General features: G+C 39.7%; 1 protein-coding gene across 2 annotated transcripts in view; it reads left to right on the top strand.

The window, feature by feature from the left end:
• Positions 1-15,463, top strand: part of CFAP53 (cilia and flagella associated protein 53) — a 39,258-nt gene that overhangs the window by 8,439 nt on the left and 15,356 nt on the right. For both annotated transcript variants that reach the window (XM_002828218.3, XM_054537936.1), the window contains exons 4-6: positions 6,544-6,847; positions 7,352-7,570; positions 14,896-15,112. In XM_002828218.3, coding sequence (XP_002828264.2) covers positions 6,544-6,847; positions 7,352-7,570; positions 14,896-15,112 — 740 coding nt within the window. The remainder of the gene's footprint in view (positions 1-6,543; positions 6,848-7,351; positions 7,571-14,895; positions 15,113-15,463) is intronic.

Raw genomic sequence — 15,463 nt, 5'->3', positions numbered from 1 at the left:
AATAGCTTTGGCTATTCTGAATCTTTTGTGGTTCCATACAAATTTTAGGATTGTTTTTTCTTTTCTTTTCTTATTTTCTTATTTTATTTTATTTCATTTTATTTTGAGACAGGGTCTCACTCAGTTGTCCAGGCTGGAGTGTATGTTGCCCAGGCTGGAATGCAGTTACAGGATCTCAGCTCACTGCAACCTCTGCCTCCCAGGTTAGGTTCAAGCAGTTCTGCCTCAGCCTCCCAAGTAGCTGGGACCACAGGTGTGTACCACCACCCTCAGCTAATTTTTGTATTTTTAATACAGATAGGGTTTCCCTATGTTGCCCAGGCTGGTGTCGAACTCCTAGTCTCAAGTGATCCACCTGCCTTGGCCTCCCAAAGTTCTGGGATTACAGGCATGAGCAACTGTTTTTTCTATTTCTGTGAAGAATGTTATTGGTATTTTGATAGGGATTGCATTTTGTCTGTAGATTGCTTTGGGTAGTATAGATGTTTTAATAATATTGATTCTTCCAGTCCAAGAACATGGAATATGTTTCAATTTTTTGATGTCCTCTTCAATTTCTTTCATCAGTGTTTTATGGTTTTCATTGTAGAGATCTTTCACTTCTTTGGTTAATTCCTAGGTAATTTTGTTTGTAGCTATTGTAAATGGGATTACTGTTTAAATTTCTTTTTCACGTTGTTCACTGTAAGCATATAGAAATGCTATTGATTTTTGTATGTTGATTTTGTATCCTGCAACTTTACTGAATTTGTTTAGCCATTCTAAGACTTTTCTTGTGGAGTCTAGATTTTTCCAAATATAAGATCGTGTCGTCTGCAAACAAGGATAATTTGACTTCTTACTTTGAAATTTGGATGCCCATTATGTCTTTCTCTTGTCTGATTGCTCTAGCTAGGACTTCCAGTGCTATGTTGAATAATAGTATGATGGTGCATTTTGCCCCTTTTTTCAGATACATCTCTCAGTGCAGTGATGATCACATGAATGACCCATGGAATGCCCTAAATCATCGATTTCATCTGTCTTTTAATTTTAGAGTAACTGGCTAAGGTTTTTATATTCAGAAGGTATTTTAAAGTCCAAATATTACCTGGAAGTGTTTAAAACATAGCCATTAGCATTCATTCATTCAGTAAGTATTTTTGGGCTCCTACTTTATGCTGGGCTCTGTGAGAGTGAGTGTCACTTAGGTTGTTAGGTCATCTAGTATGAGTGGGGCAAGGTGTGTATCATGTTAAGCCAGATTCAGGAATGGATGATCCAAAAATACCTGAGTTTAAATCTGGTGGAATACAGAAGAATACAAGAGTTCATTTTTCATAGCACTCAAAATTTGAGTAGACCAGAAATCCAAAGGTCAACAGATGTGAAAAAGCAGCAAAACGACATCTGTGGAGGGATCAAGACATGGTGCAGAGAAAAGTTTCTTCCATCTGCTCTTTCTGTCATGAAGTCGCTATTAATAATATGGACAGCCCTAAACACTCAACCCTCCTACTAGAGGCCAGAAGGAGAAGTAAGCCATTGCAGTGAGTAGTAGATAAAAGTTGCAGATGCAGCTGCTAAAAGTAAATTCAGACTGCTAAAAGGAGAGGGAATGGGAAGTTTCAGGGCTTGGGGAGCTGCTGAAGGAGGGCAGTGAAGAAACCCGGAGTAGTAACGCACAGGGCCAGAAGCGACTTGCCACCCTCCTTGGCTTGTAGATGGATAACTGAGTTCTACAGGTAGGGATTTGTCTAGGTCTTAAGCTTCAGGTGACCAAAAGAGGATTAGACTTGGATTTTCAAGCCTGTGTAAAGCATGCACTCATACCCTGTCCTCAGTGGGATTTGGACATCTTTGCTACTGGTTGCTGGGGGGAAAAGATGCTGTGGGTGGAAAATGGTATGGTAGCCAAGTGACTCTCAATGGACCATTCATATATTTTCTACTTCCTAGTAAATTTATCTTAATATATTAAGAAAACAAAATGGTTCATAAGTGGTTGTGCTTTTAAAATTTATGGATTTAGCAACATTTTACAGATTTCACTTGTATAACTGAGTTTTTGCTAGTTAGATGAATTGTTAAAAATCTTAAAGAAACAAATGTATCCTATAGTAATATAATTTGAAAACAAATTGTTTTTAGTGTTTTGAATGCAGCACTGCCAACTCCTCAACATAGATCAGCAAACATACTTTTGAGTAAGGATGCGTTATTAGACCCTATTACTGAAAATATAGTTGAGGCTTTAATATGTATATTAATATAAAGCAGAATGAAAATTTTCCTCTTTTTCTTGTGCTTTTTTTTTTTGTATTCCATTGTATAAATACACCACAATTTATTTCTTCTCCTGGTGACAGTCATTTCAGTTATTTTCAGTTTGGGACTCTTATGAATAAAGCTACGATGAATAGACATGTCCTTTGATGGCATATGCATTCATTTCTCTTTGATATATTCAGTGGCATTCGTAGAATATTTGATACCTGAAGTAGATCATTTTTAGTGATCCCTATCTTCTATACAGCAAAATTATTTTCAGCAATAATAATGAAATGAAATGGATAATAATGACAAGAAAAAATTACCAGTGGTTTTGTTTTGTTTTTAATTTTTAATTTTAAATAATTATATGTTTACAGAAAGTGCACAGATAGTACAGAGATCCCATTTACCCTTCACCTAGTTTCCCTCAATGGTTATATCTTACATAATTGTAATACAATATTAAGACAAGGAAATTGACAGTCGTGCAAGGTGTGTGTATAGTTCTGTGCCATTTTATCACCTGTAGACTGTGTAACCACCCTACAATCAAGATACAGAACTATTCCATCACTGCAAAAATCTCCTTCATGTTACTCTTCTAGAGTCATGCCCACTACTCTCACCCCTATCATTCCTAACCCTGGCAACAACTAATCTCTATCCCCATAATTTCATCATTTTAAGAATGTTATATAAATGGAATCACACAATATGTGATCTTTAGAGACTGGCCTTTTTCACTCAACATAATGACAAGAAAAAATTACCAGTGGTTTTGTTTTGTTTTTAATTTTTAATTTTAAATAATTATATGTTTACAGAAAGTGCACAGATAGTACAGAGATCCCATTTACCCTTCGCCTAGTTTCCCTCAATGGTTATATCTTACATAATTGTAATACAATATTAAGACAAGGAAATTGACAGTCGTGCAAGGTGTGTGTATAGTTCTGTGCCATTTTATCACCTGTAGACTGTGTAACCACCCTACAATCAAGATACAGAACTATTCCATCACTGCAAAAATCTCCTTCATGTTACTCTTCTAGAGTCATGCCCACTACTCTCACCCCTATCATTCCTAACCCTGGCAACAACTAATCTCTATCCCCATAATTTCATCATTTTAAGAATGTTATATAAATGGAATCACACAATATGTGATCTTTAGAGACTGGCCTTTTTCACTCAACATAATGCCTTTGAGGTCCATCCAAGTTGTTGGAGGTATTGTTAGTTTGTCTTTTTTATTGCTGAGTAGTATTCCATTGCATGAATGTACCTCAGTTTGGTTAAACCATTCACTTACTGAAGGACATTTTGGTTGTTTCTAGTTTTGCTCTATTATAAGTAAATCTGACAGGAACGTTTGTGTACAGGTTTTTTTGTGAACATATGTTTTTGTTTATTGAGGATAATTATCATATACTATTGCTGGATCATATGCAAATTTGTTTTGTTTTGTTTTGTTTTGTTTGAGACAGAGTTTCGCTCTTGTTGCCCAGGCCGGAATGAAATGGCGTGATCTCGGCTCACTGCAGCCTCTGCCTCCTGGGTTCGAGCGATTCTCCTACCTCAGTCTCCCCAGGTAGCTTGGATTACAAGCATGAGCCACCAAGCCTGGCTAATTTTTTGTATTTTTAGTAGAGATGCGGTTTCTTCATGTTGGTCAAGCTGGTCTTGAACTCCCAACCTTAGGTGATCCATCCACCTTGGCCTCCCAAAGTGCTGAGATTATAGGCGTGAGCCACCGCTCCCAGCCATAAATGTAATTTTTTCTTTTTTAATAAACACTAAACTATTTTCTAGAGTAGCTGTACCATTTTATAGTCCCACCAGCAGTATACGAGAGATCCAGTTTTTCCACATCCTGGTCCTTTTGGTAGTGGCGTAATTGTTTTGTTTTGTTTTGTTTTGTTTTTATTTTTAGCTGTTCTAATAGGCGTGCTGTGATATCTCATCATGGGCTTAATTGGCATTTACCTAATGGCTGGTGATGTTGAGCAACTTTTCATGTGCTTATTTTCCATCTGTACATTTTCTTTGGTGAAATGTCTCTTTATATCTTTTGCCCACTTCTAATTAGATTTTTAGAATTTACTTGTTTTAGCTGTTAAGTTTTTGCATTTTTTTTTTTTTTTAGCTGTTAAGTTTTGAGGATTCTTTATGTATTCTAGATAGTACTTCTTTGTCCGATACGTGGTTTTTTTCCTAGACTATAGCTTATCTTTTTTTTTTTCATTTTTTAAATGGCTTTTTCTTTTCTTTCCCCAGACATTCATCAGTCTTGTCTTATTTATCCTATTAAAAGGATCTTTTACAGAGCAAAAGCTTTTAATATTAATGAAATCAAATTTGTCAATATTTCTTTTACGGATTGTGCTTTTGGTACATTATGAAATTTCTTTTTAAATGTCCTGTAATTATACACAGTTAATGATTAGACCCCAGATTAAGGTAGGCATTTCGAGGGGTTTTTTTAGGGTGTTTTTATTAACGAATACCCTAGGATGTTTGGTCAGAATGCCTGTGGGTCAGAGGTAGTCTTGCCTCTGTCAGTTGCTGGCAGAGGTGACACAACGAAACACCAAAGAATCCAAACTCCAGGGCTACACTGCCAGCTCTTCAGTCCCAGTTCTACCACATATGAAATGGACAAACTTAGGTAAGATGCTTAACTGCTCTGTGCTTCCATTTCCTCATCTGTAAACCAAGGACAATAAAAATAATAAAAATAAATTTGCAGTAATGTTCATTGCCATATTGATTATTATGAAGATTACAAGAGTTCATATGTGTTAAAGTGCTTAGAATAGTGTCTGGCAGATAATAAGCACTTAATAACTTTTGCCAATAATATTCCTACTACTGGCTGTGTGACTTGGGAAGACACTTAGGCTCCCTGAGTCTCTGTTGCTTTAACTCTAAGATGGGGATGATACCTGCTACCTGTAAACTATAAAGCACTCACAAACATAAGGTTTTCCTCTTATCAATGATTGTTGTCATTAGAATAAATAGATATTCTGTCTATCATTTAATTTATTTTTTTAGAAACAGGGTCTTACTGACCTAGAGTGCAGGCTAGAATGCATTGGTATGGTCCTAGCTCACTGCAGCCTCAAACTCCTGAGTTCAAGTGGTCTTCTTGCCTCAATCTCCCAAGTAGCTAGGACTACAGGCGTGTGCCAGCATGCCTAGCTAATTTTTAAAAAATTTTTTGTAGAGACAAGGTCTCACTGTGTTGCCCAGGCTAGTCCTGGTCTCCAGCAATCCTCCTGCCTTGGCCTCCCAAAGTGTTGGGATTACAGATATGAGTCACCATGCCTGGCCAGATATCCTATCTAGCTATAGTGAGCATCTCAGCCTGGTGTGGTGGCTCATGCCTGTAATCCCAGCACTTTGGAAGGCTGAGGCAGGAGGATCACTTCAGGCTAGGAGTTTGAGATCAGCCCTGGCAACATAGCAAGACCCTGCCTCTACAAAAATAAAAATTTTTTAATTAGCCAGACATGGTGACATGTGCTTATAGTTTCAGCTACTTGGGAGGCTAAGGTGGGAGGATCACTTGAGGCCAGGAGTTCAAGGATGCAGTGAGCCATGATTACGCCACTGCATTCCAGCCTGGGTGACAGAATGAGACCTTGTCTCTTAAAAAAAAAAGTGAGCAGCTGGGCACGGTGGCTCACGCCTCTAATCCCAGCACTTTGGGAGGCTGAGGTGGGCGGATCACAAGGTCAGGAGATCGAGACCATCCTGGCTAACACGGTGAAACCCCGTCTCTACTAAAAATATAAAAAAATTAGCCGGGCATGGTGGTGGGCACCTGTAGTCCCAGCTATTCGGAAGGCTGAGGCAGGAGAATGGCATGAATCCGAGAGGCAGAGCTTACAGTGAGCTGAGATGGTGCCACCGCACTCCAGCCTGGACAACAGAGCGAGGCTCTGTCTCAAAAAAAAAAAAAAAAAAGTAAGCAACCCTAAATTAGGGGTTCTCAAAGTCAAGTGAATAGGTCAGTCATTGGGGTTAACAGGTTGAGTTTTTGATCCGAGGTCACACAGGAAATGGAGTCAGGGCTGCCTTTGCTTCACTCCAGTTTCCATAGTCAGGCTGTGCCATCGTGGTGCTTGCCCTCCCTGCTGCTCCCTCTTGTTTCCTGTGCTCCGATGGCCTGCATCCAGGTCTCTGATTTTTCTTGCTTCATTGTGTGATTGTACAGATGTATGCCTCAATAGAGCAGTGCCTCATGAAAGGCTGGGTTTTGTCTTTTTAAAATTTTCCTTTCAGGGAACGCTGTGAGGAGCTCCGTGTTGAATTGTTTTGTATCCATCAGAAGAAGGTGTGTGAGGAGCGGAAAGCACAGATTGCATTTAATGAGGAGCTGAGGAGGCAAAAGCTGGTGGAAGAGCAGATGTTCTCCAAGCTCTGGGAGGAAGACCGATTAGCCAAGGAAAAGCGAGAAGCCCAAGAGGCGAGGAGACAGAAAGAGCTGATGGAGAACACACGCCTGGGGCTGAATGCCCAGATCACCAGCATCAAGGCACAAAGGCAGGCGACACAGCTGTTGAAGGAAGAGGAGGCGCGCCTTGTGGTGGGCCTTTAAAATGCTTGTTAGAGGGTGATCAACGCCATGGGTGTGGTACAGTTTGCAGGCCTGTTACTGTACAGTTTTTCTGATGGCCTGGGCTAGTTCATAGGCACATTTCCATTTTTGGACTCTTAGTGCTGTTTAATAATGTATCCACATGTATGGTGCAGAGTTCATAGAAGGGTCAAGTGTGGAAGGCCAACACACCCACAGGTGGAGAATGGCGGTGGACGATGGGTACTGGGATTAAAAGTGGTTTCTCTTTATACTTTTCTGTTTTCAACTCTACAACTATTTATTACATTATAATCACACATGCCCAGGCAATTTTCACAGTTTTATTGCTGACTCAACTAGGAAAAGGCAGGTTTTCTTTCTTACAGCCTCTCTAAATCCAGGTGTGTGTGTATTTCCAGAAATCCTTTATTTCCATCTCCGAAGTCAAATGCACTAACTTGTCTTGTCCAACTGTACTGATGCATTATCTTTATTATGATTCTACCTTAGGAAAGTAACAACGCACAGATTAAACATGAGAATGAACAGGATATGCTAAAGAAACAGAAGGCAAAACAGGAAACTAGGACCATTTTGCAAAAAGCCCTACAAGAGAGGATAGAACATATTCAGCAGGAATACAGAGATGAACAGGACTTGAACATGAAGCTCGTGCAAAGGGCCCTTCAAGACTTACAGGAAGAGGCAGATAAAAAGAAACAAAAAAGAGTAAGACATTTTTTTGGTGCCTGCTACCTGCTGGAAGGGATTCCTTACTGAGTTCTCAGTCTTGTGGAAGATGGCTACAAATATATAGCAGTGCTACTCTGAGTGTGGTCCACGAGCCAACAGCATCAGCACCATCTGGGAAAATGTTAGAAACAGAAATTCACAGGCTCCAGAATCAGGATCTCCCAGTCAAAATCATGACAGGGGCAGGAAATCTGTGTTTCAGCACACTCCCCCAGGTGATTCTGATGCTAACTAAAGTTTGAGAACTCCTGGAATTTGAGGAAGACATTACTCAGAAAGTGACATTTGAGTTGGACCTTAAAGGATATGTCAAGTTTTGTCAGGCAAAAAGAGAAGGGAAAGGCATTCAGTACTGAGTTAGCTACCTATACGTTTGGAATTTGGATTGAACTTTTAAGAGTGTTTTGTTTCTCCCACAGGTGCTTTTTCTTGTTTTTACCTGGTTCTTAATGTGCATGTGCTTTGTTTTTTAATTAAACTTCTCTCTTTTTTTTTTTTGAGACAAGAGTCTCACTCTGTAACCCAGGCTGGAGTGCAGTGGCATAATCATGGCTCACTGTGGCCTCGCCCTTCTGGGCTCAAGCAATCCTCCCACCTCAGCCTCCCGAGTAACTGGGACTACAGACACCCGCCACCTAGCCTGGCTAATTTATGTATTTTTTGTAGAGACAGGGTTTTGCCAAGTTGCCCAGCCTGGTCTGGAGTGGGCTCAAGTGATCCTCCCACCTTGGCCTCCTAAAGTGCTGGGATTACAGGTGTGAAACACTGTGCCTGGATAAACTTTTCATTTTGATATGATTATAGATTCACATACAGTTTTAAGAAATAATACAGAGAGATTCCTTGTACCCTTTATTCTGGTTCCCTCAATGGTAATATCTTGCAAAACTATAGTACCATGCCAGTCAGGATGTTGACATTGATATAATCAAGATACTGAACATCTCATCACCACCAGGATCTCTCATATTGCCCTTTTATAGCCACACCTACTTCCCTCTTGCCCCACCCCCTTCTTAACCCTGTTCTTCATTTCTATAATTTTATTATTTTGGGAATGTTATATTAGTAGAATCATATAGTATGTAATCTTTTCAGATAGCCTTTTTCACTTAGCATAACCCTCAGGAGATTTGTCCAACTTTTTGGATCTATCAATCAATAGTTGTATCTTTTTATTTTATTTTTTATTTATTTATTTATTTATTTTTTTGAGACAGTCTTGCCCTGTCACTCAGGCTGGAGTGCAGTGGTGTGGTCTCAGCTCCCTGCAGCCTCAATTTCCCAGGCTCAACTGATACTTCAACCTCAACCTCCTGAGTAGGTGGGATTACAGGCACAAGCCACCATGCCCAGCTAGTTTTCTTATTTTTCGTAGAGATGGGGTCTCACTATGCTGCCCAGGCTGGTCTTGAACTCCTGGGCTCAAGTGATCCTCCTGCCTTGGCCTCCCAAAGTGTTGTGTTTACAGGCATGAGCCACTGCGCCCAGACTTCTTTTTATTCTTTTTTTTTTTTGAGATAGAATTTTGCTTTTGTTGCCCAGGCTGGAGTGCAGTGGCGTGATCTCAGCTCACTGCAACCTCCGCCTCATGGGTTCAAGTGCTTTTCCTGTCTCAGCCTCCCAAGTAGCTGGGATTACAGGCGGGTGTCACTGCGTCTGGCTAATTTTTGTTTTTAGTAGAGATGGGGTTTCGCCATGTTGGCCAGGCTGGTCTCAAACTCCTGACCTCAGGTAATAAACCCGCCTCGGCCTCCCAATTTATTCTTGAGTAGTATTCATGGTATAGATTTACCACAGTTTGTTTAGCCATTCACCTGTCAAAAGACATTTGAGTTGTTTCTAGGCTATGGCTATTATGAGTAAAGCTGCTATAATCATTTGAGTACAGGTTTTTCTGTGAACACATTCTCACATTTTTTTTTTTTTTTTTTTTAAGGTGGAGTCTTGCTCTGTCACCCAGGCTGGAGTGCCAGTGGCATGGTCTCGGCTCACTGTAACCTCCACTTCCCGGGTTCAAGTGATTCTCCTGCCACAGCCTCCTGAGTAGCTAGGATTACAGGTGTGTGCCACCATGCCCAGCTAATTTTTTCTATTTTTAGTAGAGATGGGATATCATCATGTTGGCCAGGCTGGTCTCAAACTCCCAACCTCAAGTGACCCGCCCACCTCAGCCTCCCAAAGTGCTTGGATTACAGGCATGAGCCACCACACCTGGCACAAATCATCATTTCTATGAGATAAATGCTTAGAAGAGCAATTGCTATGTCATATAGTAATTGCATGTTTAGTTTTTTAAAGAAACTGCTAAACTGTTTTTCAGAGTAGCCATACCATCTTAGATTCCCACCAGCAATACATGAGCAATCCAGTTTCTCCATATCCTCACCAGCATTTGGTGCTATCACTATTGTTCACTTTTAACCATTCTGATAGATGTGTAGTAACATCTCATTGTGGTTTAATTTACATTTCCCTAATGGCTAATGATTTTGAACAACTTTTTATGAGCCTGTTTTCCGTCTGTATGTCTTCTTCAATGAAATGTCTCTTCATGTCTTTTGCCCATTTTCTGTTTTTTTTTTTTTTAATTTTTGTTGAGCCAGTATCTCACTCTGTCACTTAGGCATGTACAGTGGCATGATCATAGCTCACTGCAGCCTCCAACTTCTGGTTTTTGCCCATTATCTAATTGACTTGCTTATTTGATTTCTTTTTCCTGTTGAGTTTTTTGTTCACATTTAAATCATTTTATTTATTTTTTTAACAGCTTCAAGAGAGAATTCATATAATATCCAGTTCCCCAGTTTAAACCATACAATTCAGTGGATTTTACTGTTTTCACAGATATGTGCAGCCATCATCACATTCTATTTTAGAACATTTTCACTATCCTGTTATCCCTTCTTCCCCACCTCCCGCTTCCAGTCCTAAGCAGCCACTTATCAACTTTGTGTCTCTATAGATTTCCCCATTCTGGACTTTGATATGAATGGAATCACATGTTATGTGACCTGTTGACTGTCTTCTTTCACTTAGCATAATGTTTTCAAGATTTATCCACATTGTAGCATGAATCACTATTTTATTTGTTTATGTGGCTGAATGATATTCCATTGTATGGATATGCCACATTTTGTTTATGCATTATGTCAGTTGATGGACATTTGGGTTATTTCCACTTTTTGGCTATCATGAATAATGCTACTATGAACATTCATGTACACATTTTTGTGTGGACATATGTTTTTATTTTTCTTTAGGGCATGTATCTAGAAGTAGTACTACTGGGCCATACAGTAACTCTGTGTTGAAGTTTTGAGGACTGCCAAACTGTTTTCCAAAGTGGCTGAACCATTTTACATTCCCACCAACAGTGTATGAGGGTTTTGATTTATCCACATGCTCACCAACACTTGTTATTGTCTGTCTTTTTTATTTTACCCATCCTAATGCATCTGAATTGGTATCTCATTATGGTTTTTATTTGTATTTCCCTAGTGACTAATGATATTGAGCCTCTTTTCCTGTGCTTATGGTCATTTGTAGATCTTCCTTGGAGAAATCTATTTGAAGGGTATTCTCTATTCTTAGAGAAGTCTATTCAAGTCCTTTGCCCATATTTTAGTTGGGTTATTGGTCCTTTTATTATTGAGTTGTAAGAGTTCTTTTTTTTTTTTTTTTTTCTAATCTCGCTCTTGTTGCCCAGGCTGCAGTGCAATGGTGCAATCTCATCTCACTGCAACCTCCACCTCCCAGGTTCAAGTGATTCTCCTGCCTCAGCCTTCCGAGTCGCTGGGATTACAGGTGCCTGCCACCACGCCTGGCTAATTTTTTTGTATTTTTAGTAGAGATGGGGTTTCACCATGTTGGCTAGGCTGGTCTTGAACTCCTGACCTTAGGCGATCCACCCACCTCAGCCTCCCAAAGTGCTGGGATTACAGGTGTGAGCCACCACGCCCGGCCAAGAGTTCTTTATATTTTCTAAATTCAAGTCTCTTACCAGATAAATGACTTGCAATTATTTTCTTTCATTCTGTAGGTTGTCTTTTTACTTTTTTGATGATGTCCTTTGAATCACAAAAGTCTTAAATTTTGACATAGTTCAATTTAGCTATATTTTCTTTTGTTGCTTATGCTTTGGGGGTCCTATCTAAAAAATGGTTACCTACTCTAGGATCACAAAGATGTACTCCTCTGTTTTCTTGTTAGAGTGTTATAATTTTAGCTTTTACATTTAGGCTTTTGATCCATTTTAAGTTTTGTATATGGCATGAGATAAGGATCCTAATTCATTATTCCGCATGTGGATATCCAGTTATTCCAGCATCATTTGTTGAAATAATTATCTAATTGTTCCCCTATTGAATTGTCTTATCACCCATGTCAAAAATCAATTACAGTAAAGTGAAGGTTTATTTCTGGACACTCAGTTCTATACCTGAGTGTCCTCAATCTATATATCTATCCTTAGTCCAGTATAACAAATCTACATGTCTTGATTACTGTAGCTTTGTAGTAAGTTTGAAATCAGAAAATGTAAATCCTGGCCGGGTGCAGTGGCTCACGCCTGTAATCCCAGCACTTTGGGAGTCTGAGGTGGGAGGATCACCTGAGGTCAGGAGTTTGAGACCAGGCTGACCAACATGGTGAAACCCCGTCTCTACCAAAAATACAAAAATTAGCCAGGCATGGTGGCCCATGCCTGTAATCCCAACTACTTGGGAGGCTGAGGCAGGAGAATTGCTTGAACCGGGAGGCGGAGGTTGCAGTGAGCTGAGATCACGTCATTGCACTCCAGCCCGAGCAACAAGAGTGAAACTCCACCATTGCACTTCAACCTGGACAACCAGAGTGAAACTTCATCTCAGAAAAAAAAAAAAAAAAAAAAATTTTGTAAATCCTCAAACTTTGTTCTTTTTCAAATTGTTTTGGCTATTCTGGCTCCCTTGCATGTCCATGTATCTGGAAGTTACATGCATCAGCTTGTCAATTCCTGCAAAGAAGCCATTTGAGATTTTGGTAAAGATTGTGTTGAACCTGTAGGTCAATTTGGGAAGTGCTGCCATTTTCACAGTATTGTTTTCTGATTCATGAACTTAGGCTGTCTTTCCATTTATTTAGGTCTTCTTTAATTTCTTTCAGTAATGTTTCTTAGTTTTCAGAGTATACATTTTAACACTTACTTTGTTAAATTTATTCTTAAGTATAACATTTCTATTTGGAAATAAAATTTTTAATTTCATTTTAGATTGATGCTGTCAAATAGGAATACAAGGAGTTTTGTATATTGGTCTTGTATCCTGCAACATTGCTAAACTCGTTTATTAGTTTTAATAGTTTTTTTTTTTTTTTTGAGATAGAGTCTCGTTCTGTCACCCAGGCTCGAGTGCAGTGGCATATTCTTGGCTCACTGCAACCTCTGCCTCCCAGGTTCAAGTGATCTTCCTGCCTCAGCCTCCTAAGTAGCTGGGACTACAGGCTTGTGCCACCACACCCAGCTAATTTTTTTGTATTTTTAGTAGAGACGGGGTTTCACCATGTTGGCCAGGCTGGTTTCCAACTCCTGACCTCAACTGATCTGCCCACCTCAGCCTCCGAAAGTGCTGGGATTACAGGCATGAGCCACCGTGCCTGGCCAACTTTCAATAGTTTTTTAGTGGATTATTAGTTCACTCTTCTTTTTGGTGCTCAGATTGCCTGATTCTAGATCATGAGAGTCCCTTCAAGTGGGCTGTCATGCTCTTTTGATACTGTCCACCAATAGTCTTTGATAGTTTTCTTGATTCTGACACAATAAGATGTCCCAGGTTCATCCTGTTCAGTTTCTGCTCCAGTCTTATAATTGATTATTTTCCCAAGGATTGTTGGTTCTTTTTAGTGGGAAATGGTATTTGTCTGTTTTCACACTGCTATAAAGAAATACCTGATATTGGGTAACTTATTTAAAAAAGAAGGTGTAATTGACTCACAGTTTCACATGGCTGGGGAAGGCTCAGGAAACTTAAAATCACAGTGGAAGGGGAAGCAAGGCACATCTTACTTGGCGACAGGAGGGAGGGAATGAAGAAAGCCACACTTTTAACCATCACATCTCATGGGAACTCACTATCACGAGAACAGCATCGGGGAAACTACCCCCATGACCCAATCACCTCCCACCAGGTCCCTACCCTCACACGTGGGGATTACAATTCAAGATGTGATTTGGATGGGGACACAGAGCCAAACCATATCAGGTGTTTAATAATATCTACAACCTTGGTATTGGATGAACTCATTGCTATTGGATAATTACTGCAACATGGCAGTAGCCAACTAAAAATGCCTGCACTAAATAAACAGCAGGTCTCAACTTTAGCTGCATATTACTATCACCTGGGGGAACGTAAAAGGTATCCATTAAATAGGAATTTCTGGGGGTGGGACTCAGCCCTCGATTGTTTTTTTTTTTTTTTGAAACGGAGTCTTGCTCTGTCGCCGAGGCTGGAGTGCAGTGGCACGATCTTGGCTCACTGCAAGCTCCGCCTCCTGGGTTCATGCCATTCTCCTGCCTCAGCCTCCCGAGTAGTTGGGACTACAGGTGCCCACCACCACGTCCAGCTAATTTTTTTGTATTTTTAGTAGAGATGGGGTTTCACCATGTTAGCCAGGATGGTCTCGATCTCCTGACCTCGTGATCCACCCGCCTCAGCCTCCCAAAGTGCTAGGATTACAGGCTTGAGCCACTGCACCCGGCCAGATGTCAATACTTTGTAAAGCTCCCCAGGTGACCCCAAAGTGTAGCTAAGATTGAGAATTAATGTAATAAAGCACAAAATGACTACCAGCCAGAGAGACAGTGCTATAATAGTAGAAATAACTTATTTTGTTCATCAGATTAAGATTTCATATACCTAAATTAAAGTAAATGAAAATAAAGCTGTATCATTGAAAACTATTTGGCAACTACTTTGAGAAACACTTTGGGAGAGTGTTTGAATTAACTTATTCAAACATGTATTATCAAACATTTCAAACAAATACAAAGAATTGCACAATGAGTACCCATGTGTCCATCACCTCACTTTAACAACCATCAACTAATGGCCATTCTTGTCTCTTCTATATCCCTACCCATTTCCCCCGCTACTCTTGAGTATTTTGGAATAAAGAATAAACTCCAGACATACATCTGTAAACGTTTCAGTACATGGTTCTAAAAGATTGGGATTGGAGCTTTTAAAGATTGTTTTTAAATGTATCCTTACTATCGTATCACACCAAAAAATTTTAACAATATGAATTTTTATGTTACATAGGAAGATATGATAAGAGAACAGAAGATATACCATAAATATTTGGCACAGAGACGTGAGGAAGAAAAAGCTCAGGAGAAAGAATTTGACAGAATATTAGAGGAAGACAAGGCAAAGAAATTGGCTGAGAAGGACAAGGAGCTGAGACTTGAAAAGGAGGCAAGGAGACAGCTTGTGGATGAGGTCATGTGTACAAGAAAACTTCAAGTTCAAGAAAAGTGTAAGAAACTGAATTACAGTTATATTATAGCTTGCCCTTAATTCAATTTAAGTAACAACCAAAATACTAACAACCATAATACTTACGTAAAACACCGTGAGGGATGCAAAAAGGATGAAGGCAGGAGGCCTGTTTTTGCAAATCTTATCTAATTGGATATATATGAAGAGTTTTATATATCAGCAGATTCCAATCAGTCACAGGGGAGAAGTTCTCAAGGTTAAAGGAACAGTACATCATTTGAATACTGTATGTCTTGGTGATTAGAATGAAGAGTGAGAAGGTGCGGCACAGACATACAGCTCCCCCTTGTCCTTTGTATCTGTCCCTCTTTTCTTTCGAAAGTTATCT

The sequence above is a fragment of the Pongo abelii genome, chromosome 17, assembly GCF_028885655.2.
Source record: "Pongo abelii isolate AG06213 chromosome 17, NHGRI_mPonAbe1-v2.0_pri, whole genome shotgun sequence".
Classification (NCBI taxonomy): Eukaryota; Metazoa; Chordata; class Mammalia; order Primates; family Hominidae; genus Pongo; species Pongo abelii.
The sequence above is the reverse complement of the archived record's forward strand: the minus strand, read 5'-3'. Positions and strand labels throughout refer to the sequence as shown.